The sequence below is a fragment of the Columba livia genome, chromosome 1 (assembly GCF_036013475.1).
Source record: "Columba livia isolate bColLiv1 breed racing homer chromosome 1, bColLiv1.pat.W.v2, whole genome shotgun sequence".
Classification (NCBI taxonomy): Eukaryota; Metazoa; Chordata; class Aves; order Columbiformes; family Columbidae; genus Columba; species Columba livia.
Genome location: NC_088602.1, coordinates 24,443,504 through 24,469,394, shown reverse-complemented (window position 1 = coordinate 24,469,394; position 25,891 = coordinate 24,443,504). Strand labels below are relative to the sequence as shown.

Here is a 25,891-nt window from a genome sequence, read left to right as displayed (position 1 = left end):
TCATGGCTACAAACTGCTAAAAGTAAATCCTGTAGATTGAGCAGCCCTAAGACACAATAAATGTTCACCTTTCAGCTTTCCCTACAGGTCTGTTAAGGAAATTTATGTGCACCAAACATTCCCAGAGTGAAGTGTTTCCACGTAATCAAAATCAAACCTGCAGTCTCCTGTGTCCCAAATGATCTGGGTATGAGGTGCTAATACTTGAATTAAACATCCCCAGCAGTTCAGCAATACCTTATTGTGTCCACTGGTCTCTCTCCATGGACACCTTTCTTCTCCTGCAGACCTTCCTTCTCCTCTCTGCCCTGTGCCAGGCTCCACTTATGGAGAGCAGCTACATGCATCCTGCCTGGTAGCTCACTCATAACAAAATTTCTCGTAAGGTTCAGAAATAACTAACCAAGCATACTGAAAAGGCATGGCACATACTTTGGGATGTTTCTGGGCCGTTTCATTGGAAATGCACAGAGGCAGAAGCCCCAAAATTTCTAGCTAAAACCCATGTCTGCTGTAGGGTTGCGAAAGCTTGGGTTTGACCTAGAGATTGAGCTGGGCGGGAGGGCGAGTGGCAGTTTCCAGATTTCTTTCCGTGTAGATTGACTGGAAAGTGAAGTCCACAAACCTCTCCTCATACATGATCTGACAGTTACTGCTCCCCACACCACTCCAGTCACGCTGCAGTCAAAGGTCAGGCTTCTTCTGCAGTCCAAGCTTGCTGACGGGTTATTGCACTGGTGTTTCCCATCAGCTTGCAAAGGCTGAAGAACATTCTGAAATTTTGGGAAGTTCATTTCAATTTTTGTGTGATCTTTGCAGAACTAGTGGAAACCGGACGGAGAAGAGCCAGTTTCCCCCAGTAATTTGGAACTCCAGCTGAACTCTTGTTCAAATTGTAGGAAGTACTGCAGAAAGACTCACACACTGGAAGCCTGCCTGTGGCTTCCTTCTGTAGAGACTTAAAGGAGAATTAGCTGGCTAGGTTAAACACCGCCTTACTCATTCTTGTAAATCGCAGGTCTTAATACTTCAGTAAAATATTACTTTTTGTGCAAGAATTACATGCTGAGGATGTGTTCCTGTAATAAGTCAAATAGATGAGTGCCTACAAGGCTTATCTCAAAATTGCCAATGAATATAACCTAGAGATATATACACAATGGTTATGACAACAGTGATAAATAAAAGAGAAGATATTGAACCCTGATCATCCTTGACTTATCCACTGCTCAATTTCTGGCTCATTCCTTCATTCAGTTTTCCATATGGTCCGGCTACCTCTTTCCAAGACGAAGCCCAGGTAGGACTCTGAGAAGGGCTCACTACCCATTAGATAAGGAAGAACTTTCATTTGTCTTAAACTAATCTACTACTAGTTTGATCATTCTCCCCCTAGTTCCAGTGTGTGGGATATAGTGAACAACCCTTCTGCATTCAGCTCATCCTCTGCCTTCACAATTTTGCAAATGTCAATCATACCCCCCAGTCTCCTCCCCTCCAAAACATTTTTAGTCTCTCCTTACAAGTTGTTTCATTACCTTGATGATTTTAGTTGTCCCTCTCTGCCCTTTCCATCACATCCTGGAGAGGACATAGCTTAGCCTCAGTGGGAATGTCTTCTGTGTGAATTATGCAATGCAGTTCCCTAACTCCAGACACAGTAGCTCCATGCAAAGCATGCTCCAGCCTCTCAGTCCCATGGGTCACCTCACCAGGGAAGAGCCTGGGTGTTTTCAGCGCGCTGCCCTGACTACATCTACCTGCACAGGTTTCCATGGGCCAGCATGGACCCTAGACAGAAAGTCATTCTTATTATGTGAAAATTAGTGATGAACATAGCTGAGTTGATCCCTCTCATTCCCTTCTACATACAGAGCGAAATGATGCACAAAGTCAGCTAATGGCATAAAGAATAGATTGACTTTACCATAGTACTACCCTTTTAAGAGGATAGACGAGTGCACGTAGGTGGCTGTGGTGACTGGATGCTCTTCAAGGGAGCTGCCAGGGCAGCTCCATCAAGGGCTGTGCAGCAGCGGAGCAGCCGTGCTACGGCCCCAGGGAAAATAAACCCCAACAGTCCAAGGAAATAAAAAAACCCCACCTCTCCTAGGGTCATGAGAGGACTTGGTGGTTACAGAAGACTTTTCTGGTAAATAGTATAACTGATGTTTTTCCTGAAACTCCTGGTCCGTGTGCAGCAGCCGACCACCTACCATCACCGCTTGACAGCCTTGCTGTGGATGGGGGAGTGGCTGCTTCTCACCATCCCTCAACAAAAGCCAGGGGCAAACGAACCTCCTTCCAGCCAGCAAAACCAAACTGATAAATGAGCATTTTGCAGAATCCTTGGGGCTCCGCTCAGACCAAACCCTACACGGGTGTGAATGAAATGTGCAGGAAGCAGCTGCCCTAGACGCCTGCAAAGGTGCCCGTGCGGGTCCATGCCCAGGAGATGTCCCAAGGCCTGGAGGTAAAGCATGGTGTGTGGTTGGGTGCTGGGAAGGGGGAGGCATGAGGCTGAGCACACTGCACAGCCCCTCCTCTTTGGGTGGAATTCCAGCAGAATCACATCCTGTGGGTTTGTAGGAGTGTTCCTATGGCTCCTGCTGCAAGGCTCGGACCCAACAGGGAAAAGAAAAATGTGGTTATGAGGAAATAGTAATGAGTTCTTACAGATTGTTTTTGTTTGGCTCAATCCATTAGAGTTTGGGTTTTATAATTAGATGATGCAAAATTTGCCTGTCCTTGGAATAAACATAGAAAAACATAGAAAAAGCAATGTTTATCTACCAGCTTTATTATTGGTACTTGCTGGTGTTGTGCCTAAAGTTTTCAGGTGGATAAAAAGCAATTAGTGTCACTAAGAAATATTTATTGCACATAATCTATCACCCTTGCCCAGGGTCAGAGCTGAGGCATGAGATGATGGTCCCAAAGTCAGTATCTTTACTTGCTCTTGTGTGCCAATGAAGCCAAAATATCAAGTGGATTGACACAAAAGTGAGCTTAGTTATCACTGCCAAGGTCAGGTGGACTTCAGGCCCATGTCAGCTATACCAGTCTTTGCAGTGGGATTCAGACATGAGTAGTGGTCACAGGTCTACCCCGTCCCTCTTGCTGCAGCTCTACCAGTTTTATCTCAGCTGGCACAAAATGGGAAGAGAGTTAAGTGCAGAGAAAACACAGGTTTTTGGGTCTTCTGAGTTTACATTTCTGTTTACTTAAGAGTCACTCTGCTCCCAGAAGCTTTTGCCATGCTTGCTCCCCCTCAGCACATCCCCCAAGGAGATGTTAATTCCCGTGGGCTGCAAACTGCATTCTCTAAATTGGAGCTGAGATTTCATCTAACTGGTGAGAAGAGTGAAGACAGGGAGAGCAGACAAAGCTGCATGAGGTACTGGCACTGGGGGAAACTAGAAGGGGACCAGGTATGGCTGCATTAGTGACGAGGGGCAGCAGAGCCCCACCAACATGATGCTCAGCATGTGTCACACTGGGCAGCAGTAATGGGGGGGAGAGCAACAGCCTCCTTAGCCTCCCATAAATCCGCCTCCAGTCAATGTGCTCATCTGTTCTCAGTGCTGAGGGTGCCTGTCCTTTTATGAATCTAACCTGGCATATATTTTCCTGCCCTTGACCTGAAGTAGTTGCGCGACTTTTGGGCACGCCAGTAATGAAATAGCAGCAGTGTACATTTCCAAGAGGCAAATATATTGCTAATTCTGCTCTTTCTGTTTTCTTTAACCCTCACTTTCTTACATGCTTAATAGCTACCTGCTAACAGCAGGTCCTTTGAGAGCTCAGCGCTGCAGTATCTCTCTCTGCCTTCTTAATCTTCCCCTTCCTAGAAGGACTCCTTCGGTGGGGCAACGTGGTCTGCCATAGCTCTGCCATAGCTCTGCTGCATCTCAGCATTCACTCAGGGCAACCAGGTGCAATATAGGATGTTTCCATCTTTTTGTGACGGGTTTCTGCCCTGTGCTGACCCACTTCCCTCTAACAGTTTGTGCATGTGTGTTTGCATATGTGGATCTTCTCAAATGTACCCTTTGGATGGTGATATACACCTATACACATAGATGTATTTCTGATGAAAGATAGGCCTGATAATTGCATAAATAAAAGAGTACAGATAACAGAAATAAAATCAATGTACCCAGGCAGGAAATAAGCAAGTTTCTTATATGAAATGCACATTACACTACAGACAGGTGTTTTAATATAGCTTGTGAATAAGGGATTTATTTATAAGGAAAAAGCTAAGACAAAAACCTCAGAGTCTAATTATTTATTCAGCTATGCAATTATTACTTATAAATCTCTAAAATGGCTGAGAAAGTATTTGGGGAAATGCCAAGTCTGACTCTTTGTGAAATGCTATTGCTAGGAACTGTGTTATTCCTACCGATATTACATAGCCAAAGACACCAGAGAATTTCCGTTTTCTGGGAGCTCTGCCTTTTTGCAACAAGAAATGTGTTTTCTGTGACGGCTTTAATATCATGTTACAGGCTTCGGCCGCACAGGGGAGGAGGAATGGAGGCAGTTGGGCCTTTCTGGATTAAATGTCTATTATATAGTTGCCAGGGACAACAGGGGACTGGGTTTAATGGCCCAGGTGGTCCCTTCATATTCTCTATTCATATCCTCTGCTATTTGAATGGTTCCTTGGGGATCTGCCTGATCAAATATGAACTGCACTAAATCCTGAGACCTGTTGGACGTGCATCAGCCTAAGTGATATAATATGTGCTGGGGCAGAAAAGGAGTGTGTAAGTTAGCCAGTCGCAGTTTATCCTATCCAGACCCAAGGCTGCAGTGTTTGAGACACAGGACGGTGACAGGTCCACAGCTCTGCTGCCCTCCCAGCCACTGAGCAGAAGGGTCCCTTGCCATAATCTGGCACTGGCCCTGTTTCAGTGCTCTCTGCACCTTCCATCCAAGGCACACCCAGTCCTGGAAAGCTCCTGTACCCAAAATCTCCATGTCACTAGACATTTGCCAATGGTAAATTAATAAACTCCATACTGGAATCATTATAGTCTTCTGGCATAAGGAGAAGGATACTAGTGCAAGAAATTTGGACATATGCCATAATTTTAGTTTTAACGACATGGCTGGTGAACATAAACAATGACTTATGTACCCTTGTACAGTTTACACAGGGCTATACCACAACTGTACACTTATTGTAGAGATATCTTAAGCATAATTTCTACAAATTTCTACTGTGATTTATAATAAATGCCCAAGAAACTGGACCAGTAATGAATTTTAAATCCATTGTTAGTGTAAAGCATATTACAACAGTTAAGCACAGGAAAAAGACAATTAGCATTTGCCACCTGGGTTGAAAAATCCCAGTCAGGAATAGTAAAGAACATTACCACGCTGGGAATGAAACCTTTAGAAAACCTTGTCCAACAGAGACTTGCTGAGGGCCATCACAAGCTAGTTTCAACTAAGTTCCTGAAGCTGCCCACACATAGATGCTCCCTGGGATGTGTAGCCTTCCCGCAACACAGGCTGTGCTGAAGAAACAGTTGCTGCATCACCCTCCGTGTTTTCTCAGCCCAGAAGGGAGGGAAGGAAGCATTTATGATCCTGCCAGTGTTGCCCTGAGCCACACTTCAACAGCTGCTGGTGTTGTAGTTGTGCTGGCTATTCTGGAGACACACATCTGATCCGGGCCTGCCCTGAGCCTGCATTCAATGGCATTTTTGCTGAAGGAGGCCAAGCATGCGATGCAGTGGGTGGAGTGGTGCAGGCTTCTGGTGCACTACAGGGTGCATGCACCCTGTCCTTCATGCCTTCTGCATGGTTCCCTCCAGGGCTGCTCCTGTCATATTTGTATGAAAAACCCTGGGTGAAGGCTGCACACCAGTTCCAGGATTGCAATTATTCCATAAATGAGGGTGCCAGCCTGCTGCGCCCATCACCTGCCAAGTATCTTCTGCAAGCTGCAGTTGGTCCCGCAGCACAGGTTTGCCTATGCCATCAATCCTGCAAGTGGCAGTTTAGACATAATTTGACTCCCTGCTCAAGCCAGCTCCCATGTAACATAGCAGACTTCGGCTGCATTGCTAGATTTCTCATGATAACAGAGATTCGGATGGGCAGCACCATTTTTGATGGGGTCTAGGTCCAGGAAAAGGGTGTGAGCACCAACAGTGACATGCAGCAGCAGAGAGGCCTCAGGATGGGGGTGCTGGTGTTTGCCTGTGTGGGATCACCCATCCCACATGGAGGATGGAGTGATGAGCAGACAGTCACTGGGAGATGGCAACCTCTGCCCACAGTCCCCAGGGTGACTCAGGACATGATAATCTGCATCTCAGAGCTTTTGACCCAAGTTACTTCCCAGTGATAGCAATATACATGAGGTCAGCGCGGGTTCTGCTTGTGTGAGCTTCCCCAGGTGGCTTGGGGATGCCAATGGGATACTTGGTGGGGTGCCCACAGCGTCACCATGGGTCCCTGGACCTGTGTCCTCACCCCAGCCATGAGGAGACTGTTCCCACCCGCTCAATGCTGCTACTGCCCTTGGGGCTGTGGCTGTGCAGAGCTTCTGCACAAGGATTGTGCCATGCCCTGCGCCAGCAGAGAGGTCTTGTCTCCTGGGAAATGCTAGGAGGAGGCTACTTCTCCACTGCAAGCCCTGGAGCAGGCTGGTGCCATCCAGGCTTGAGGTTTGCGGGTGACTGATGGTCACACGCTGGTGGAGTGAGAGAACAAGCCCTGACCAGCCACAGTCTTGAGGGTTTGTGGACTAATCTTTCTTTCATTTCCAGTGCTGAAGTTTTCATGCTATACTAATAAAACCCACTTGTACCACCCTGGGGTCATTTGCTGAATCATTTGACAAATGAACAAATCTGGCAGGGTGTCTCTTAATTGATTTGCAGCATGCATCACCACTATGTTCCCCTGGCCTGGGTGGAGAGCCATGGTGTGCTTTGCAAAATTAGCTGGGAGCAGAAATTCATCAAAACATAAGATCAGCAGTACTGAGTCAAACCAGAAAATCCTGGTGGACATGATCCCGCCTCTGATGGTGGCTGAGAGCAGGTCCCCGTGAACTGGTGTAAGCACAGGGCAAGCACAGCAATATTCCCCAAGTGTCCTATGGTTTCTGGCTGCATTTGAAAGCAGCATTTGAATCTGCCCAGGATTACACCACTGATCTCAAGTCCAACACCATAACTATCCAGGCACGATCCAAGTGCAGCCTTGGCTACACCGAGCCGAACACAACTCACAGCCACAGGCAGAGGCTGTACACTTCACTTCCCACCCTGCAATTAATTAATCTTGCATCAGCTCTCAGACTCTTTCTGCAGACCTCTGTAACCCACAGAAATGGGTGGTCTTCTTCGATTTGAGGGGGTGGAGTGGCTCAGGGAAAGATCTGCTGGGTGCTGTAGCTGAAGCAAAGGTGAGGATGAGATGCCAGTACCAGGACTGGGAAAGTGAGGGTTGGAAAAGGGTGTTATGAACCATTGCCTTCCAGTACCTGCAAGCTACCAAATGTGCTCAGTGGTGTGTGAAACTGCAGCCTTGCTGTGTGATGTGCAACCTCACGCCTTGACCTCCACCGCTACTCATTGTTTGTATGGTGGTGGCACGTGGGAGACCAGACCAGATCCCCTCACACCCACTCAGCTGTGCGAATGTTAACCCAGGGCAGCCCTGTGCATCACACAGCTGTCATTGGGTCCAGACTGCCCATGGCCATGTGGACGAGCATCTCTGCATCCTGCAGCAAGCAAACACTCAGCACGTTGCATCCCATGCCTGACAAGTGTCGGGAACGTGGCCCTGGTGGGGTCCCACTGTTTCAAATTGGGATATTGAACACACTGCTGGCCAGCAGCTCCTCAGACCACACAGCTCAAGGGGAAAACAGAACATGTTGCAGGGGATCTGGGAGGCAAAGGGTGACACAGCCCACTGAGCAGCAAGAGGCGATGCAGGACACTCAAAGTGTCGGAGGCCAGGGCAGCCCCCTGAAAACACGATTTACAGCTAAATGCTGCAGCCAGGTACTGCTGAGGTGCAAATGTGGTAAGCCTTGAGCTCTGGTGTTGCAGCATCCGAGAAAGGTCGGGCTCCGGGAGGTGTGTGCTGTCCTGCAGGGAAGTGGTGGCTCCCATGGGATGAGGACTTTGCTGGCACCTCACAGGAGCAAAGAGCCAGTTAGCCCAGTGTGCCCTGCCAGAGACACTGGGCTCTGCAAGGGTGTGGGTGTATCACTGTTTATCTACCTTCTCTCTTTTAATTTCTCCATTTCCTTAAAAGACTGTTTCCAAGGCAGTGTGACTTGTGTGTGAACAGTAAAAGTTCAGCTGAGTTTTGCCAGGGAGCTGGAGCTGATGTTTTAGTAGCAACATCTTTAAATTTGAGCAGAAACTTCACTGCTGCCAGCAAAGCCCTGTCAGAAGGGTTATATTCTCCTACTTCAGTCAAAAAATATTTTTAAATCACAGACTTAAGCCACTGTTTGAGAAATAAAAGTACTTCTCTGAAATACAGCAGTCCAGGAGTCATTAAACCAAAGATGGGTGGTATGAGCAGTGAGTGTCTGGCAGGGTTTTTGGTGCCCATAACATGCCTGGATAGAGTTTCCTGCTGCTCTTTTCCATTTGTGAGCTGTGTGGCTGACAAAGCCATGGGTAGGGACTGTGCTGTCAGAGATCTGCAGCAGAGGTTGCAAGCTTGCCAAAATCCAGGCACAGCGACATTTTCTGTGATGCATGGGATGCTGTGTCAATCCTATGGATGGTGTGAGCTGAGAGAAGGAGGGGCAGAGGTGGCCTCTGAGTGACTCTGTGATAACCTGGTGTGACTTAGGAGAAGGAAACCTCACCCGCATCAGTGTGTCAAGACTAAAACACCAGCACAGCATTTACACTGAATGGAAGGGAAACCCCGTGAGCTCCACAAGTGTTTATTCTGAGGTTCCCACCTGCTGCAAAGGGAATCAGGGAGCTGAGATGGGTTAAAAACAAGCCACTAAAGGGGAAAAAAGTTGTTTTCAGCCAGATCAGTCTCTATACTGGCTCACCAGGCAGCTCAACCAACAGTTATATTGACTAGACAGAAGGATATAGGGGGGACAACAAACAGGGGAAGGGATGGATTAGTGGGGCTGGTACTGAAGGAGATGCTTGGGAAGACTTATTGGATCAGGGAGAGGTGACACATGGGATTTCAGCAATGAGGTTGGATATGGGCAATGAGGTTAGAGTTGGGCCGAGCAGCGGAGTTATGCCACGAAAACTATTATTTTCTGCTCTTCAGCACTGACCCTGCTAAAGGCACATGGAGCGAGATACACTCCAAGAAACCACAGCACTGTTATACATGGCTCAAGACTGAGCTGTAACTTAAACTTTGGTAAACAACTGGCTGCTTGGATTTATGGCTGAAGTTGTTTAGTCTGAGAGAAGGAAGTAAATCTGTCCACCGGCATCTGTCAACCTGTGGTTCCTGTGAAGGTGGGAGAGCACATGGATGCAGCAGCCAGCACGACGGTGGCCCCGCGGCTGCTGGTGGCGATTTGCACCATCCCCTCACATCTGCTGAGGGCAGTGAGAAGGTTGGTGCTGCCTTTTGAAAAGAAATTCCTTTGCTGCAGCACAAATGACTGGAGAAGCACCAAGCAGCTAGCCAGGAGACATCGTGCTGCTTTGCCTAATCCCAAAGCACTGAGGGAGCTCTTGCTGGGTCAGATCATCCCCCTCTGAAGTGGTGTGCCAACAGCACAGAAAACATTGTTTGGGGATGAAGGCGGCGGTGACACTCTCTTGGGAAGCGCAGGAACAATAAATCAGCCATATGCTTGTATGAGTGGTGGCAAATAGCAGCACAGCAGGCAGCAGCCCCTCTCCTGAGCTTCCCAAAGCATCCCCTGGCCCTGTGAGAGGTCACGGTGTGCAAGCAGCCCCTGCCAGCTCCCACGTGGCAGAAATGGCACTGCCATAACCGCGAATTTAACTCCACTGCAACGCCATCATGCCGTTATTTTTTTAAGTGAAAAACACACCATATTCACTCTCCGTGCCTCACATCACAGCTGGCCCTTTGGTGACTGGTCCCCTTCCCTCGGGGATGAGTGGGGAGCGCCCAGCGGATGGCATCCGAGCAGCTCAGTAGGCAGCCAGCACAAAGCCCCGGGAGCTTGTCTGTCTGATGAAATCATCTTGCAGTGTGAAGATCCTCACAGCTGAAATTGAAAAGTTATTTATTTCTCCTCTAAAGGGGAAAAAACAGCTTGCTGTGGAGGCTGTTTGTCCTTTGGGGCAGGAATCTCACTTTTTCCAGCTTTTGTGTTTTCTGTGCACTGGCTGGGAGCAGGGAGATGCTCTGTCAAGGCAGGATGGATGGAGCAGTGTTGATGCCCTCCTGCCCACAGCCTCCCTCCGCTGGGGCAGGTACAACAAGAGGCAGAGGTTGGGCACCAGCACAACCTGTTCCTCTCCATGGGATGCATTTTCTTGGCATTCACAAAATCACTGTTAAAAGCAGCTCTTTCTCCACTATGGCCGTTTAGTGGCGCAGGGACTGCTTCTCTGTCCTAATCCCTTGAGACATCACAGCACCTTGAGAGAAGCCACAGCTGAGGTGTCCTGCACCCTCCCTGACGGCCCTGGGGAAAGCAGTCTTCACTGCCCAAAGGGATTGTGAAGTTTGTACATGTCCCCTGGCTGCTCTGGAGGGATGTCACAGCCTCTAAGGTCTTTCCCCCTACTGGGTGTCAGCATGTCCTCTACAAGTGACATGGCCCTTATTGCAGGGGGATTGGGCCAGATGACTTTTGAAGGTCCTTTCCAACCCAAACTACTCTATGATTCTGTGAAGGGCTCTGGTGGGCTTGAGGGGGTTCTGCAGCTCACTGAGGAGCTTTTCTGTGGCAACTCTCAGCCTGCTGACTCTGGTTGGGACATGAGATCAGTTTAAAATCATTCAGGGAATGGTTTTGCCACTATTCTGTACTGCCATTTCACTTACCGAGGGTGGACTATTTCCAAGCATCCCCTGTATGCCCTGGTCCACAAAAGGCACATCGCTGACTTGCGCCAGTGCTCAGTGCTCTGCAGCATCCTGCCCCAACAGGGCATTGGTTTTCTGTGAATGTTAAACCAGTGCTCTGCTAGAAGAAAGAAATCTCAGTGCAGGTGAGAGCTGAAGAAGCTACCCAGGGCCAGCCTTTGCTCCACACCAGAACTGCTGTCCTGATCCTCATTTACTTGGTGCAGATGTGACTCAGATCAAACTGATACAACACAGGCTGATTTTGCAAGTTCTGAGAATCTGGGAAATACTGCAGGAAACCCTTGTGGGTGGTATGCACAGATTTGTTATCCCATTCAGATGTTACCTGCTTGCCCAGACCCTGTGGTAAGCAGGACTGCACGCTTTGTGATGGGTAGGGCAAGGGTCCCGCTTCAGGACCAGGACTCTCATATGCCAGAATAATAAAAAATAGCATTCAATAGCAACAATGCACCTGTTCAGAAATGTGTATGCTGCTGCATCACCATCAGCCTTCAAACCTCGAAGGAACAGCTCATCCTGTGGCCAGACGCACCAGCATGTCAATAGGGCTGAGTTTCCACTAGAGGGTTGTAGTGCTGTATGGAAGCAGACATGGTTACTGTGGCAGGAATATTGTGTGTACTCCAGGCCTTTGTCAAAAGCATCCTGCAATAGCCCGGCTTGCAGCAGTCTCCGCAGTCTCTGATGTACACAGCTGCAATCTGAGAGAGGGTTGGTGCCGGAGCAACCTGCTTCCCTGCCTTCCCTGAAAAGCCTCTGGCATCCACATGACTCAGCACAGACTAAATATATATGTACAGATATAGTAAGTAAACACACTGTGTCCATGTGCACACACACACAGAAAACATGTTTGTGTGCCTGGGATTTTGATGCAAGAACAGCCATGTGGCGTGGCAGTGGAATGCGGTTGCAAGGAGCCAGGACATCGCTGGTGGAACAGGAGCCATCAGAGGGGGCTGTCACTTCTGCCACCAGTCAAGTCCCCAGGTCTAATGCAGCTCAGTAGGTCCCACTGCATTCATATGTATGTGACCCTGGTGTGCACCCATACATCTTTTACAGTAGTGTATGTGGTTTTGCATGTGGATCTATAAAATCATAGAAGGGTTTAGGTTGGAAGGGACCTTTAAAGGTCGTCTAGTCCACCCCCCTGGAATGAGCGTATGTTTGCAGCTTTCTGAGTAGCTCGTGTGCAAAATGCTGGCAACTGTACCACCCAGAACAGGGCGGTTTTACTGCCAAAACAAAAAACTGGCATTGTCTAACACAGTGGGGAGAGCCCAAATAGCACTGATGTTGCCTTCCTTTCACAGAAAGAGTGGAAAGGCAAATGCAACCACAAGGCTTGCCTGTAACATGCATAACACAGCATGATGTTCACTGAGAATTTACATAGTGACCGATTTATGCACCACCTATTTGTCTGTTACTATCACCATTTCCATTTATGGATAGATGGAAAATAGATTTTGCCTACATTTTCATCTCTTTTGTTATCAAAAAAGCTTTGAGGAAGTAAGTAGGAGATATTCTTACAAAATAAATTATTACAGCAAAAGATGGGCCTTAGTTCCCTTGGAAGATGACCTCTTCTTACCTAAATACAGTGGTGTAGAACCCAACCATCAAGTCAACAGAAAGGCCTGAGAGTGATGTCTAGATTATCCGACACAAAATAGACATTTGAATCCTCTGCCCCGGCTGGCGGAGTGCCTCTTCTCATGTGAGCAGGAGACATCAGAAGGAGGTGAAGTGAGCTGCTTCTTGCTAGACAGGACGAAAGGTACCAGGTGAGACTCATCCAGCTGGGGACACCTGCAATGTGGACACATAGGGTTGGAAGAGCTATCTCCAACAGGTTGTGGTCTCCATAAACAATTCTCAGACCTCAGGGAGCCCAGACTGGCAGGAGAGCAGGAACTGTGGTGCTGATGAAGCATCTCCACCTCTGTACTAACAGCGGTGGCAGCGTGAGCCTTTGGTGATACCAACAATGCAGGAGAGCTCTGTGACTCCAGCACCCAGGCGTTACCTCCCTCCTCCTGCAGTGCTTCCATCCCTTGGTGGGCTGGCCCCGTGGGGCAGAGGGGTGGTGGGTCACCACCAAGGACAGGCAAGTGCCAATGAGCTGTGGAGAGAGAGGGTAGCAGAGAAGCATGGTGTGAAGCAGGGTTTGAAGTGTGTTATGGTGCTTTGAGAAGGAGGGGAAGGAGGGAACGTAAGTGCTGCTCTTGGGAATAAGGTGCCTCAGCAGCTATAGGTTAGGAGGTTAGATTATATTTTTTGAATTACTTATTCTAAACAGTAAGAACATTTATTAGTTAATAATCATGCAGTAAATGTTTATTACTAATCTGTCACATCTAAAATTCCTGTAGAAGATAAGAAAAATAGGGGGGGGGTGTTATTTTGGCAGCGTGAATAGTCAGGTGCAGAGGAGAGCAGCCATGCACAAGCATCTCTGCCCCACTGGGCAGCAACAAAACCCATCAGCCTTGGTGTGGTACAAAGGCAAGCAGCTTTCTGTGCCTGCTTTTGCAAACAGCTCTGCAAACCCTCTTCTCACGTAGCAAGCAGTGTCTGTCCCTCCCAAAGGAGTCATAAAATACAGCTTTATCCATTCTGCATGTGGTAATCAGACAGACTTAAGAGCTTAAGCACTCATAGGGTAGCAATGTTTAAAAAGATTGCACCGGCTTGTTTGCCTACCTTGATCTGCTTCTCTGATCAAACCATTCCTTGGTACAGACTTGTAGGAGCATATTTTCAGTGATGGAGGCAGAAAATTGAACTTGCTAATAGAGAGGGAGCTGTTAAACTCGCACCCTTTTGAGGCGGTGCCCAGGGCGAACAGCAGCTCGCACAAAGAGCCCAGCCAGCTGCCAAGCCACAGGGCATTGGGATCACGCACCAGGCAAAGAAGATGGGAACAAACATATTTCGACCTTTTAGACTGTTTTATTAAACAAAGCCAAGTAACACAAAACCAACCCCACCGTCAATACACCAGCTCCTCATTTACACAAGACCCATTTCCACAGCTCTGGGAGAACAAAAAGGCTGAAGTGTAAATGAGATCAGTGTCGGGAGCATTAAGCACATGAATATTTATCAGGGAAGAACAGACAGGGGCAAATTTGCCACCCTCCTGCAGCAGTGGGAGCTCTGTCATCAACAAGTGGGAGGACAAGGGCAGGTGGAGGGTCCGCCCGTGCCTGTGCGTGGGCAGGGGCGAGCGGGACACAGGTGAAAGGCTGCGCCCCTGCGTGAGGGCAACTGCAGGGACCATCAGTCAGGAACCATGCTGAGAGGCTCCTGGGTTTTTGGACAAAAGCTAAGCACAATGCAGCTGTGAAATGAGTATACAATGTCCCTTCCAGTCATGCAATCAGCTTGCAAGCTGCAGTTTAGGGAAAAAAACTCTAAAGAATTAACTGCAAGTTGTTACCATTCTTTGGCCGTGCTGACTGATAAATCTTTTTCCTAAAGGAAAAAGCAAGGTTAAATCAAACTACAAAGGCCAACCAGCATGAGATTTACAGCAATCTAAAAGGGTTACGGGTTCATTTCTTAAACAGTTGAATTATGGCTGCTTCTGGGTATTGATATACTGAACATGCTGACCCCTCAGTGCTGCAGAGAGCTAGGGGATGAGCAGCAATGGAGAAATCGCACCGGTTATCGTTTTTATGTGCATTTCAAAGTCACTTCCAAAAAAGAAGATGAGATAATAGTTGAGTATTCCAGCCACGGACATGAGGAACAGGAACAAAATTATGCGCTTTCCAAACAAGTGACCAGGAGTGCTGAGGAGAGAAAGCAATTTGTTAATGTACATCATCTCACACAAGAAGTCCTCAGACTTCAGACTGCTGTTGAGACCAGCTGAAAAATGGAGGACTCAGACAGAGGGGGCAAATTTCTGCTCTCTCTTGCATTGCAAGGCAGTATCACGGTATCACAGTATGTTAGGGACTGGAAGGGACCTCAAAAGATCATCTAGTCCAATCCCCCTGCTGGAGCAGAAACGCCTAGGTGAGGTCGCACAGGAACATGTCCAGGCGGGTTTTGAATGTCTCCAGAGAAGGAGACTCCACAACCTCCCTGGGCAGCCTGTTCCAGTGTCTGTCACCCTCACTGAGAAGAAGTTTTTTCTCAAATTTAAGCGGAACCTCTTGTGTTCCAACTTGATCCCATTACCCCTTGTCCTATCATTGTTTGCCACCGAGAAGAGCCTGGCTCCATCCTCATGGCACTCACCCTTTATATATTTATAAACATTAATGAGGTCCCCCCTTAGTCTCCTCTTCTCCAAACTAAAGAGACCCAGCTCCCTCAGCCTTTCTTCATAAGGGAGGTGCTCCACTCCCTTAATCATCTTCGTTGCCCTACACTGGACCCTCTCCAGCAGTTCCCTGTCCTTCTTGAACTGAGGGGCCCAGAACTGGACACAATATTCCAGATGTGGTCTCACCAGGGCGGAGTAGAGGGGAAGGAGGACCTCTCTCGATCTACTAGCCACCCCCCTTTTAGTACACCCCAGGATGCCATTGGCCTTCCTGGCCACAAGGGCACAGTGCTGGCTCATGGTCATCCTGTTGTCCACCAGGACCCCCAGGTCCCTTTCCCCTACACTGCTCTCTAATATGTAATTTCCCAACCTATACTGGAACCTGGGGTTGTTCCTGCCCAGATGCAGGACTCTACACTTTCCCTTGTTAAATTTCATTAGGTTATTAACCGCCCAACTCTCCAACCTGTCCAGGTCCCACTGGATGGCAGCACAGCCTTCTGGTGTGTCAGCCACTCCTCCCAGCTTAGTGTCATCAGCAAACTTGCTGATAGTACACTCTATTCCCTCGTCTAAATCGTTAATGAATATATTGAATAATATTGGCCCCAGTACTGACCCCTGAGGCACTTCACCAGATACTGGCCTCCAACTAGACTCCGCACCATTGACTACCACTCTCTGGCTTCTCTCCTTAAGCCAGTTTGCAACCCACCTCACTAGGCAGCTGCGAGCTCTTAAAGCCTTGTTTTCCTGGAGGGTTATCACTCTCTACAACTACCTGAAAGGAGGTAACAAGTGATAGGATGAGAGGAAATTGCATCAGGGGAGGTTTAGATTGGATATCAAGAAAAATTTATTCACGGAAAGGGTTGACAGACATTGGAACAGGCTGCCCAGAGAAATGGTGGAGTCACCATCCCTGGAGGTGTTTAAAAGACATGTGGGTGAGGTTCTTAGAGACATGATTTAGTGGTGGACATGTCAGTGTCAGGTCAACAGCTGGACTTGATAATCTTAAAGGTCTTTTCCAACCAAAATCATTCTATGATTCTAAATACCATTTTTAGTATTCAGTAGGTCTGGGGTTTGGCCTCCTGTGCTCAGTGTAGGCTGCTGCTTACAAAAGTGGCTATTCAAAGGGACTTGTATGTCTTTTCACCCATCACAGGCTGTGGGACAACCTTTTCCCACATGTGTGTAATGAGCTTTATTATTGTGAAAGGAAGATCTTTTCCAAATAGCATCACAAACACACAAACGTGTGCGTTTGGAGAGATTGTGAGCAGGAGCTGCTGACGCAGCTGCTCTGTTCCTGCAGCCCCCCTGATGCCGCTGCTGCTGCACCTCCCATGTCTCCCACAGCTCCTCCCGTGCACCCAGAAGACGGGGGCTTTCCCGTGCTGCCCCATGCAAGCAGCTGTTTCAGGCAGCACAGGAGCTGTGCCTGTGGAAGTGGCAGCACTTGGCTGCACTGTTGCTGCATCCCAGATTTTGTAAAGAGACTCTGCAAGTCCTTACCTCTGAGTCCTTTCCCCAAGGTAGCCCACAAAGTACTTCTGCCGCACAAACAAATACATCAGGCCGGCAAAGGCAGCAGGAGCTGGGTAAAGGGTAAAACAAGGTGTTAAAACACCATCCTGTTGTACATACTGTCCCCATCTGCTGCCTGGGCTGGACCAGGTGATGGGAACCTGCAGCCTTGGGCTGTGGGATTAGCACTGGAAGCAGCACAGAGACCTCTGCGTGGGAAAAGGGGCACCTGCCTTGCCCTCACACCAGCTTTTCTGAAGGGTTTGTGGGTGTAATCCTGCCCACAGCTGTGCCCGCTGCAGAAACCCAGTGTGGGTTCATGCTGGGCTCAGGAAGGAGGGTGCCCACTCAAGCACTGCTTTCACCAGAAATAAAAGGCAGTCAATAAATGCAGCAGTCTAGGAGCAGGTGAAGGATTATACTGTGGTCCAGTGCTCATTTCTGAGCATCTGAAAAGGGGCTTTACCTCTTTTCTCCCTATTGCTAGCTTTCCCCACACCTGCAGGCAAAAGCCCCTTTTCTGGTTTAGAAGCTCCCCTCTCGCAGAAAGAATTGCCACAGGCCCGAGAAAAGTACTCAACTTTAGGACAACTCAAATTGCATTGAAGGGCATAATATTTAGAAATGCAAGCAAATACTCCTGGGCTGACCTCAGAGCTGGGAAGGGCTGGCAGCTCTGACAATTTATTCAAACGAGCCAATTTCCAGTGCTGAGGGTGTAAAACACAGCATCCAGCATCCCAATGCTAAACCCTCCACCCAGAACAGAGGGATCTCCTCCGTAATACCTTTATGGGAAATGTCCCTGGCCCGGACTGTCCTGAATGGTGCCTGAGAACGTCTGTTAGCATAGACTGTGCCAAGGAGCATGCTGCTAATTAAACAGCACGGGCAGCAGCAGAACAGCTGGGTGAGACTGGTCCCCCTGCTGCAGGAGAGTTTGCTTCCTGGAAGCGTAACCTCCAAAGCTCTCACCATCCCTTGCTGAAAGTGGTGCAAGGTTGGAGGAGGAAAAAAAGGGACGTTACCTTGGCTGCAGAGAAGTCCAGCACACCAAAGCACGGCCAGGAACGTTGGGTACGCGTGTCCGCAGTTCTGGCTAGAAATGAATTTGTTAGAGAGAAATCAGAAAATGGGGAAAACAGAAAAAAAAAAATCAACACATTTCATTAGCAAAGGATAGTGGGGGGTGAATCTGGGCTGCGCTAATGCTGCTGCAGGTGGGCTTTTACCCCAGAACAGTGGGAGGCCCCTGGCCTGCCCGCAGCTGGCTGGGGTGTCCCTGCCCGAACACAATGGCTGCCTGGCCCGCAGGTCGCCTTCCCTGCATCCTCATGGGATAAAGGATGCCTTTGTCCTGCCTGACGAGGAAAACAAACCACTCCATGCACATGCTTGGCACATGTGAAAGCCACCTTCATCCTCTAACCTGTTTGATCATGGCATGTGAATAATAGATGCTGTGTGCTTTTTTTGGATTAGAAAATCCTTATAATTAAGTCATCTTAATCAAGTTATTGCCATTGAAATCTGCATGAAGCCAACAAAAGGAAAATCATACAGCAAATAGAAGTGTCTGACAGAGTTAACGTGTCTCTTTGCAGGGGAACAGGAATGAATCTGAAAGGCAGCACATGGATGTCCCATCCAGCTTCAAGCACATTGTCAATACTTCACGGGTAATAAAAAATAAAATAAATAATACTTTATATTCTGCTCTCTTCTGGCATGGAATTAATTTTCCCCTCTGCTCCCTCGGAAGGCATGTCAAAGATGAGAGGTGTGGATGCAGTGGAGAACTGGAGAGCCATGTGTTGAGGTTGCTGCTTGGGGACTGAGGGGTTTATACAAGCTCTGCCACCCACCCGCTTCTTGGCAACTCTGTGACTCTGTGTTGGCTCTCTCCTTTTGAGCCACAGTGCCCTGGGGACACTGGCTGTGCATGTATCATACTACCAGCATTAGCTACTGTTGGGTTAGTGGGCTCCCAGATGAAGGGACATAATGCACATTAGGGCTGCAAGTCCAACATAAATATAAATACTAAGTCATATACGAATACGAATATGAATATGAATATAAATATAAATATAAATATAAATATAAATATAAATATAAATATAAATATAAATATAAATATAAATATAAATATAAATATAAATATATACAGCAGCAGGTGTCCAGAAAGGAGCTGGTTTCACCAACAAGCATACTGGAGAACTGCAAGTCTAAACATCACAGCAATGAACGCAGCAGTGGGACTGCAGAGCAAAGCCTTTGTCTGAGGGCATTTGGAACCCATCTCTGGACCCCAAGACAGTCTGGATTAAACCCTGGTAAAGAGAGAGATGAACCCTGCTCTGCCCCCATCAGCTCCTTGGGGCTTGCCTACTCACTTGGCAGTGTAGACACGGTCGAAGGCAGAGGATCCTGGCCGTTGGAACCCCTTGCTGTTGCAGTGTTTGCTTTCATGCTCCACTTTGCTAGCAAAAAAAGCTGTTAAAAAAACCACAGAGTATTTGATCTGAGATGTAATTTGGAGATATTGCAGAAGCTGGGCTTTGTGGGCTCACATCTGTTCTCACGAGCACCCAGGTTGGACAGCAGAAGAGGACGCATGTGCATGGATGTGCAGGATGCGGCCAGCGTGCTCGCTTTATCACCATGATGTACCCAAACCCTCTGTGCAAGGGCACAATGTGACATGACCTCAGACATCCCGCTGTGTTCACATGTGACTGGCAGCAGGCTCTCACCTCTGAGCCCTGCTTCATCCCCACACTGCACTTCTGTCTGCTGCAGAACAGCCCAGACTCCGTCCTTTGTGCCCCCTGAGGGGAAAGAGCTTTCTAGACAAAGCTTCCAAACCCAATTCTCACTCTCTGATGGAGCAGGGAGAGAAGAAAGTCTTTCCTCCTTTAGTGATATCCATTTGCCACACCAGGGTCATCCTGCAGGGCTAGTTCACTTTCCAGAAAGGCCCACTGAAAACCTGGTCCTGATGGCTGATCACGTCGTGTCCATATCGTGTGTGTCCTACTTTTAAGCAACGGTGTTGTGTCAGGGTGTTAGCTGCTGTAAAAACGCAGCATCTCAAGATAACGTATCATGTGCTTGACAAACACATTTTATCTGATGACACTAAACCAGAGACCATCAATCATGTGCCTAAATGCACCAGACAGAGTCCTGACAGGCTACAAGCTTTGGGTTGTCATGTTTCCTATCTCAGTGTACCCAAATGACCTGCTGGTTTAGAATATTAGCCAAAGATATATATCTAAAAGATAACCCATCAGGAAAGACATTATTATAACAACAGAAGTGCAACTTGATAAGCTGCAGGATTTCATCCTTGGAATCTGAAGAGCTACCACTTTTTTCCCTTCACTGGTGGTGTAAGCAGGTCTTTAATACTTCCATTGCCTCCACTAAAAGCTACTGAGTTTTTCACCTTCCAATATTGACTGATTCTCTGGTACAGCCACCAAGAGCTCCCAGCATCTCCATCTGCATGTCCATCCTTTGGCATGGGGTTATTAAACTACCTACGTGGTCTAAGAGGACCTAGTTGAAAAGTACTAGGCTGGATGGCAATTTTTTGTACAGTGCAAATCAGCTGTGATGGTAAATCACTTCCTGCAGGTCTGGGACTGCATGGGCTTGCTGGGATACATAGCATACCTCCTCCCTTCCTTTTAGCATGTACATGAAATCACCAGGAGATGCCACAGCTTCAGAGAAAGCCAAGAGTAAGCAATATGTTTCTCCTCCACTGTTGCAGGTGCTGCCACTTCCCAAATGCCAGTGTGCCACTGTAGAGAGTCTCCACGATGCTGAGAGCCATCAGGCTGAACACAGACATGGCTAACAATGATGATGATTGTTGAGGACAAGAACCTGAGGGTGCTGGTGGTGACGCTCCTGGTGCCCAGTCTCTGGGATGATGGCTGAGCAGGCATGGAGGTGCTGGGTCTGCTGAGAAGGGTCTGCCTGTGGAGATCCAGGCATCTGTCCTGGAGGTTCTTGCCATCTCCGATGTGGTGTATGGATCCTTAGCCAATGGACTGGGCATTAGGGCAAAGGTCAGAAGTAGTATTACCATGTACACCCACACCATGGGTGTGGGCAGGCTCTGTTTCATCTCACTTCTGAGACACTGAGAAGTGTTAGGGAAACTAATGTTTTCCTTCTCTAAACAGTGGGTGACAGCAAAACAGAGGAAAAGTACCTCTAAAGGTCAATCCATCCCCCCAGAGAGACACCAACATGAGAGCAGCAACCTCACTGAAGCACTGGCCTTCCTCCATTGACTCGAGACAGAGCTTAGACAACCACTTCACGTGAGATGTCCACCTCTTTGCTAAAGAAAATGCCTGGGCCGATCACCTCCAACCCACTGCAGCGGCTACATTTCCTTGGGACCACGTGGACCTCCTAGGTAAGAGCAGTGAATTGGAAAGGAGCCCAGCATCTCACCGTCATATGGAGAGGTAGAGCTTCCTGCTTCAAGTGAGCTTTTAACCCTGGAAGTGGCTTCCCAGTTCTGTGGCTCCTTAGCCCCCTTGACCTCACATGCCCTACAGGCTCCCAAAGTCTCCCCAGAAGGCAGATGAAGAAGTGGGTCCCAGCTGCCTGAGGCTCAGCTGGGCTGAAGCTCTGCAAGGAAGCAGAGCAGGGCTGACAGATCACATCCAGAGGTGGACTTTACCATGGGTCTTTGCTCACGTTTCAGCAACACTGGGCTCCTGTTAACCTGCCACTGGGGAAATGGGAGACTTCAGCGTAAAGCAGCTTGCAACACCATGGTTATATTTCCTGCTCTTCACTCTGAACCCCAAAGCAAGAGGGTGGTTTCTCAAGCTGGCATGAAATGAGTGAGACATGCAGGGCTGGAGTTGAGGGGTTTAATTCAGCTCAGCTGCACCAGGAGATGATGCCCTGAGGCTCTAGGGCTGCACAGGCTGCCCTGAGCCTGAGCCACTGCAGTCCCACTCTGGTCAAGTTAATGTCCAATGCATCAGTCCAAGCCTCGTTGTTTCACAAGTTCATGCCAACAGAAACTGTGCACTGAAGCTCCAGTCTTGCAATGCTGGCAATCATGCAGGCTGCCTCTTCTTTCCATTGACTTCGTTTTGTTTCCTCCGTCCCAATCTGCTCAGTGGTGACCCCTGATTTGCCCTGAAAGCTGCTAAATTGCAACATCTCTCTGATGCAAAAACAAAACTTAAAGCTATACGTGTGACTCAGCAGCATCCGGCCACACGAGTCGTTCTGTAGGACATGGAGATTCCTGACACGAACAGGGTGAGAGTAAATGGATGTCAGACTGGGGCAGCACCACAGACCACCTCCAGCTTCGGGAACAGCAGCATTCACACAAATTGTTTTCTAATTCTGCACTGAATGCAGAAAAGCCCATAAACCTGAACTGACACGGTACTGGCTTCACGTACTTAAAGACAGTCAAGCAGGTGCCCAAGTGCCTTGCTGAACCAGAGCCATAGCAAGAGTCCAGTACAACTGACATCCCTTGACAAGCATTTCTACTGCCTTAAGTACTGCATTCATCACAGGATTGCATATCAGTAGGGTCTTTCTGGACAGAAAGCTTGGGAGGAGGAAATCAGATGACGTAAGGTCTGAAATCATGGTTTAGGGCTGTGGGCTACTCGTGCTTGGCATGCTAAGTCCTCTGCCAAGCACCACGCCGCCGGTTTGCAGCGGTTGGGTCAATAATCTCAAAGACAGATTTCCATGAGGTGAAAGTGCGTGTCAGGCTGGAAGGCAAATGTCTGAGTTTCAGAGTGAGAGGAAAAAAATGTATATAAAGTCATCTGGTTAAATAGCAAGAAAGGTATATCTGACACATTTTTTAATTGCAATATGTGGTCTGATCTCAACATGTCATATTCTGGTGATGTCACAAACTGTGCATTTACCAGAAAACAGCATTGAGTTAAATGATGTGGCATTTAGCACCTGTGTCAAAATTAGACCAGCCTACATCTCTTTTTTTCTCTCTGGTAGCCAGGCTCATGCTGAGGCTCCCACCACTTCCCCTCTCTGCAGCAGGCCAAGAATAGCCCATTTCCTCGGACTGAACGTGGGGTTCGTGCTCAGTGGGAATCTCCCATTCATACTAAGAAGCCTTCACATAGGATTCCTAACATTTGCATCAGCACCTCGTTCCTCTGCTGACTCTCCCTGAACCTGGGAGATCTCAGTGCAGGTGGGGTGAAGTTCACTTGCTTCTCTGTATTCTGGGCAGAATTTCTGCTAAAATTATTTTAGATGATGATCAAGTTAAAAACAGATTTGACAAGAGAGAAATGTATTGTGTTGTTTTTAAAATCCTGAAGAATAGTAGGGCCTATAGAGGAAACTTCTCTATCGCAGGAAACGCGCAATGTTCTTGGAACCACAGTTAACTGAGATTAGTTGAACTGTAGGACCTGGAGATGCAGGAAAGCAGAAAAGCTGCCTGCCCACAAATAACCCAAACAGACGTCTCCAACAGGTTGGTGCAGTTTTGCCCCTTCCACCCATTGCAGCCCCCCAGGTCCCTGACCCCTACCCACAGCAGCAGGGCTCTGGCTGAAGAACTGCCCACATTAAGGACTTTAGCCAAGGAGGTCTCAGCCATCAAATCTAAATGCATATTGTCACAGGGAACCCCAGCATACTATTCCTTTCATCAACTGACATATGTATGAAAAAATCTCTTTAGATTATCACAAGAGTAGGACCATGCGATTGCCAAGAGACTGCAACAACAGCATGCAAAATAATGTGCTTAGAAGATAATTTCTAAAGCAAAAGTCATGCCTAAGCACACACACACTTAGAACCAGATATTATCTTTCCAAAGACCAGATCAACACGTATCATACTGGATTTTTCTCGCCAGCTTTTTAGCCCTTAAATAAATGCTTATTTTTGTCTTACCGTTCTGGACAACACTTATCAAGGTGACGATGGCAAGCAGGACAATGCTTCCCAAGGTTTCCTGGTCCATTTTGCAAGCAGGCTGTCAGGGTGGACAGTGCAGTCTCAGCAGCGGCTCAGCCCTGCAAGCACAGAAGGAGGAAGTGAACGTCTTTCTAATTTTGAATTGTGAAACGCTTCCTATGGCTTCACAGGAGAGTGGCAGCACCCTGCCCTCAGTGCTCATCAGAGCAACACAGCCGCAGGCTCACGCTCTCACTCATCACACACAGATGAAGCCCAGAGAAACGAGATAATATATCTATGATCTAAGAGGATACATGATGTGGAAAGATATCTGTTGTTTGCAGAGGAGCAAAATTACAACCCTGTTATGAAAAGTCTTTCTGTGCACTTGGCTGTCGGTGTGGAAGAGCGGAAAGACTGCAAGTGACCATCCAAGCTCCATCACATCATTGCCTGCAAGTGCCCGATCACCACACAGAAGCTGGGAGGAGAAATAATGTTGGTGAGTCTCAATAACACAGCTGCTCTCAGACATGTGCCCTCCCTGGTCACAACTCCATCAGCCTCACCTGTGAGGAGATCCAGCAGCTCTAGGTCACAAGGAAAAGCTCCTGATCCATCTGGCATATTTGAACAGGCATCACACAAATGCTGTGAGTATCGCTGGTGAGTAAAAAAATAAGCCTTTCATTACCAGGGATGTATCCTGTATCCATCCCCCCTACAAATAACTCCCTTGAAGACAGTGGCAACTGACAGCATTCAGCATTTCACAGTTGTACCTCAATTTTCAGTAGTCCAAGGCCAATACAGCTGAACATAAATGCTATAGGATGTTCCCATCTCAGTTTCAACCCAATGACAGGGATGTCAGGGAAGCACAGACTGGGGTGTTGGATGGCTGCAGAAATTCCCACGGCTTCTGTCAGATAGCTGCAAATCACAGAATCACAGAATAGTTGGGGTTGGAAGGGACCTCCGGAGATCATCTAGTCCAACCCACCTGCTAAAACAGGTTCACCTAGAGCAGATCACACAGGAATGTGTCCAGCCAGGTTTTGAATGTCTCCAGAGAAGAAGACTCCACAACCCCTCCGGGCAGCCTGTTCCAGGGCTCTGGCACCCTCAAAGCAAAGAAGCTTTTTCTCATATTCAGAGAGAACTTCCTGTGCTTCAGTCTGTGCCCGTTGCCCTCATCCTATTGTTGGGCACCATTGAAAGGAGTCTGGTCCCATCCTCTTGACACCCACCCTTGAGATATTTATAAGAATTGATGAGATCCCCTTTTCTTCTCCAGGCTGAACAGACCCAGCTCTGTCAGTCTCTCTTCATAAGAAAGGTGCTCTAGGCTCCTAATCATCTTTGTAGCCCACCACTGGACTCCCTCCAGTAATTCCTTTTTCTTCTTAAAGTGGGGAACCTCCAGATGTCACCTCACCAGGGCAGAGTAGAAGAGGAGGAGAACCTCCTTTGACCTGCTGGTCACCCTCTTCTTAATGCACCCCAGATACCATTGGCCTTCTTGGCCACAAGGGCACATTGCTGGCTCATGGTCAAACTGTTGTCAACCAGAACTCCCAGATCCCTCTCTGCAATGCTGCTTTTAGCAGGTCCGCCCCTAACCTGCACTGGTACCTGGGGTTATTCCTCCCCAGATGCAGGACTTTGCACTTGCCTTTGTTGAACTTCATCAGGTTCTTCTCTGCCCAGGCCTTCAGCCTGTCCAGGTCTCGCTGAATGGCAGCACAGCCTTCTGGTGTATCAGCCCTTCCTCCCAGCTTGGTATCATCAACAAACTTGCTGAGGGTGCACTCAGTCTCTTCATTCAGGTCATTGATGAACAGGATGGACAGGACTGGACCTAACACTGACATCTGAGGAACCCCACTAACCACAGGCCTCCAACCAGACTCTGCACCGTTGATCACAACCCTCTGAGCTCTGCCATCCAGCCAGTTCACGACCCATTTCACCATGCATTCATCCAGCCCGCACTTCCTTTCATTCTCACCCAAAGTGCACATTGCTCACTGACCCTAACTACTCTGC

The 25,891-nt window shown here is 48.2% G+C and overlaps 1 protein-coding gene across 1 annotated transcript; it reads right to left on the bottom strand.

The window, feature by feature from the left end:
- Positions 1-14,002: 14,002 nt before the first annotated feature.
- ALOX5AP (arachidonate 5-lipoxygenase activating protein) lies at positions 14,003-23,992 on the bottom strand. Its single transcript, XM_005501416.3, has 5 exons — positions 23,837-23,992; positions 19,285-19,384; positions 17,917-17,987; positions 16,877-16,958; positions 14,003-14,870 (listed from the first exon to the last, which is right to left on the bottom strand). The coding sequence occupies exons 1-5, from the start codon at positions 23,904-23,906 to the stop codon at positions 14,708-14,710; spliced, it is 486 nt and encodes a 161-aa protein (XP_005501473.2). The 5' UTR covers positions 23,907-23,992; the 3' UTR covers positions 14,003-14,707.
- Positions 23,993-25,891: the final 1,899 nt, after the last annotated feature.

What these genes read in the sequence shown, in the direction of transcription:
- ALOX5AP (XM_005501416.3), bottom strand. Translation starts at nt 23,906, where the DNA reads ATGGACCAGGAAACCTTGGGAAGCATTGTCCTGCTTGCCATCGTCACC. An exon ending in TGGACTTCTCTGCAGCCAAG is followed by an intron (nt 16,959 to 17,916) that starts GTAACGTCCCTT and finishes CCCTTTACCCAG; the next exon opens with CTCCTGCTGCCTTTGCCGGC. An exon ending in CTTGGGGAAAGGACTCAGAG is followed by an intron (nt 14,871 to 16,876) that starts GTAAGGACTTGC and finishes TTCTCTCCTCAG; the next exon opens with CACTCCTGGTCACTTGTTTG.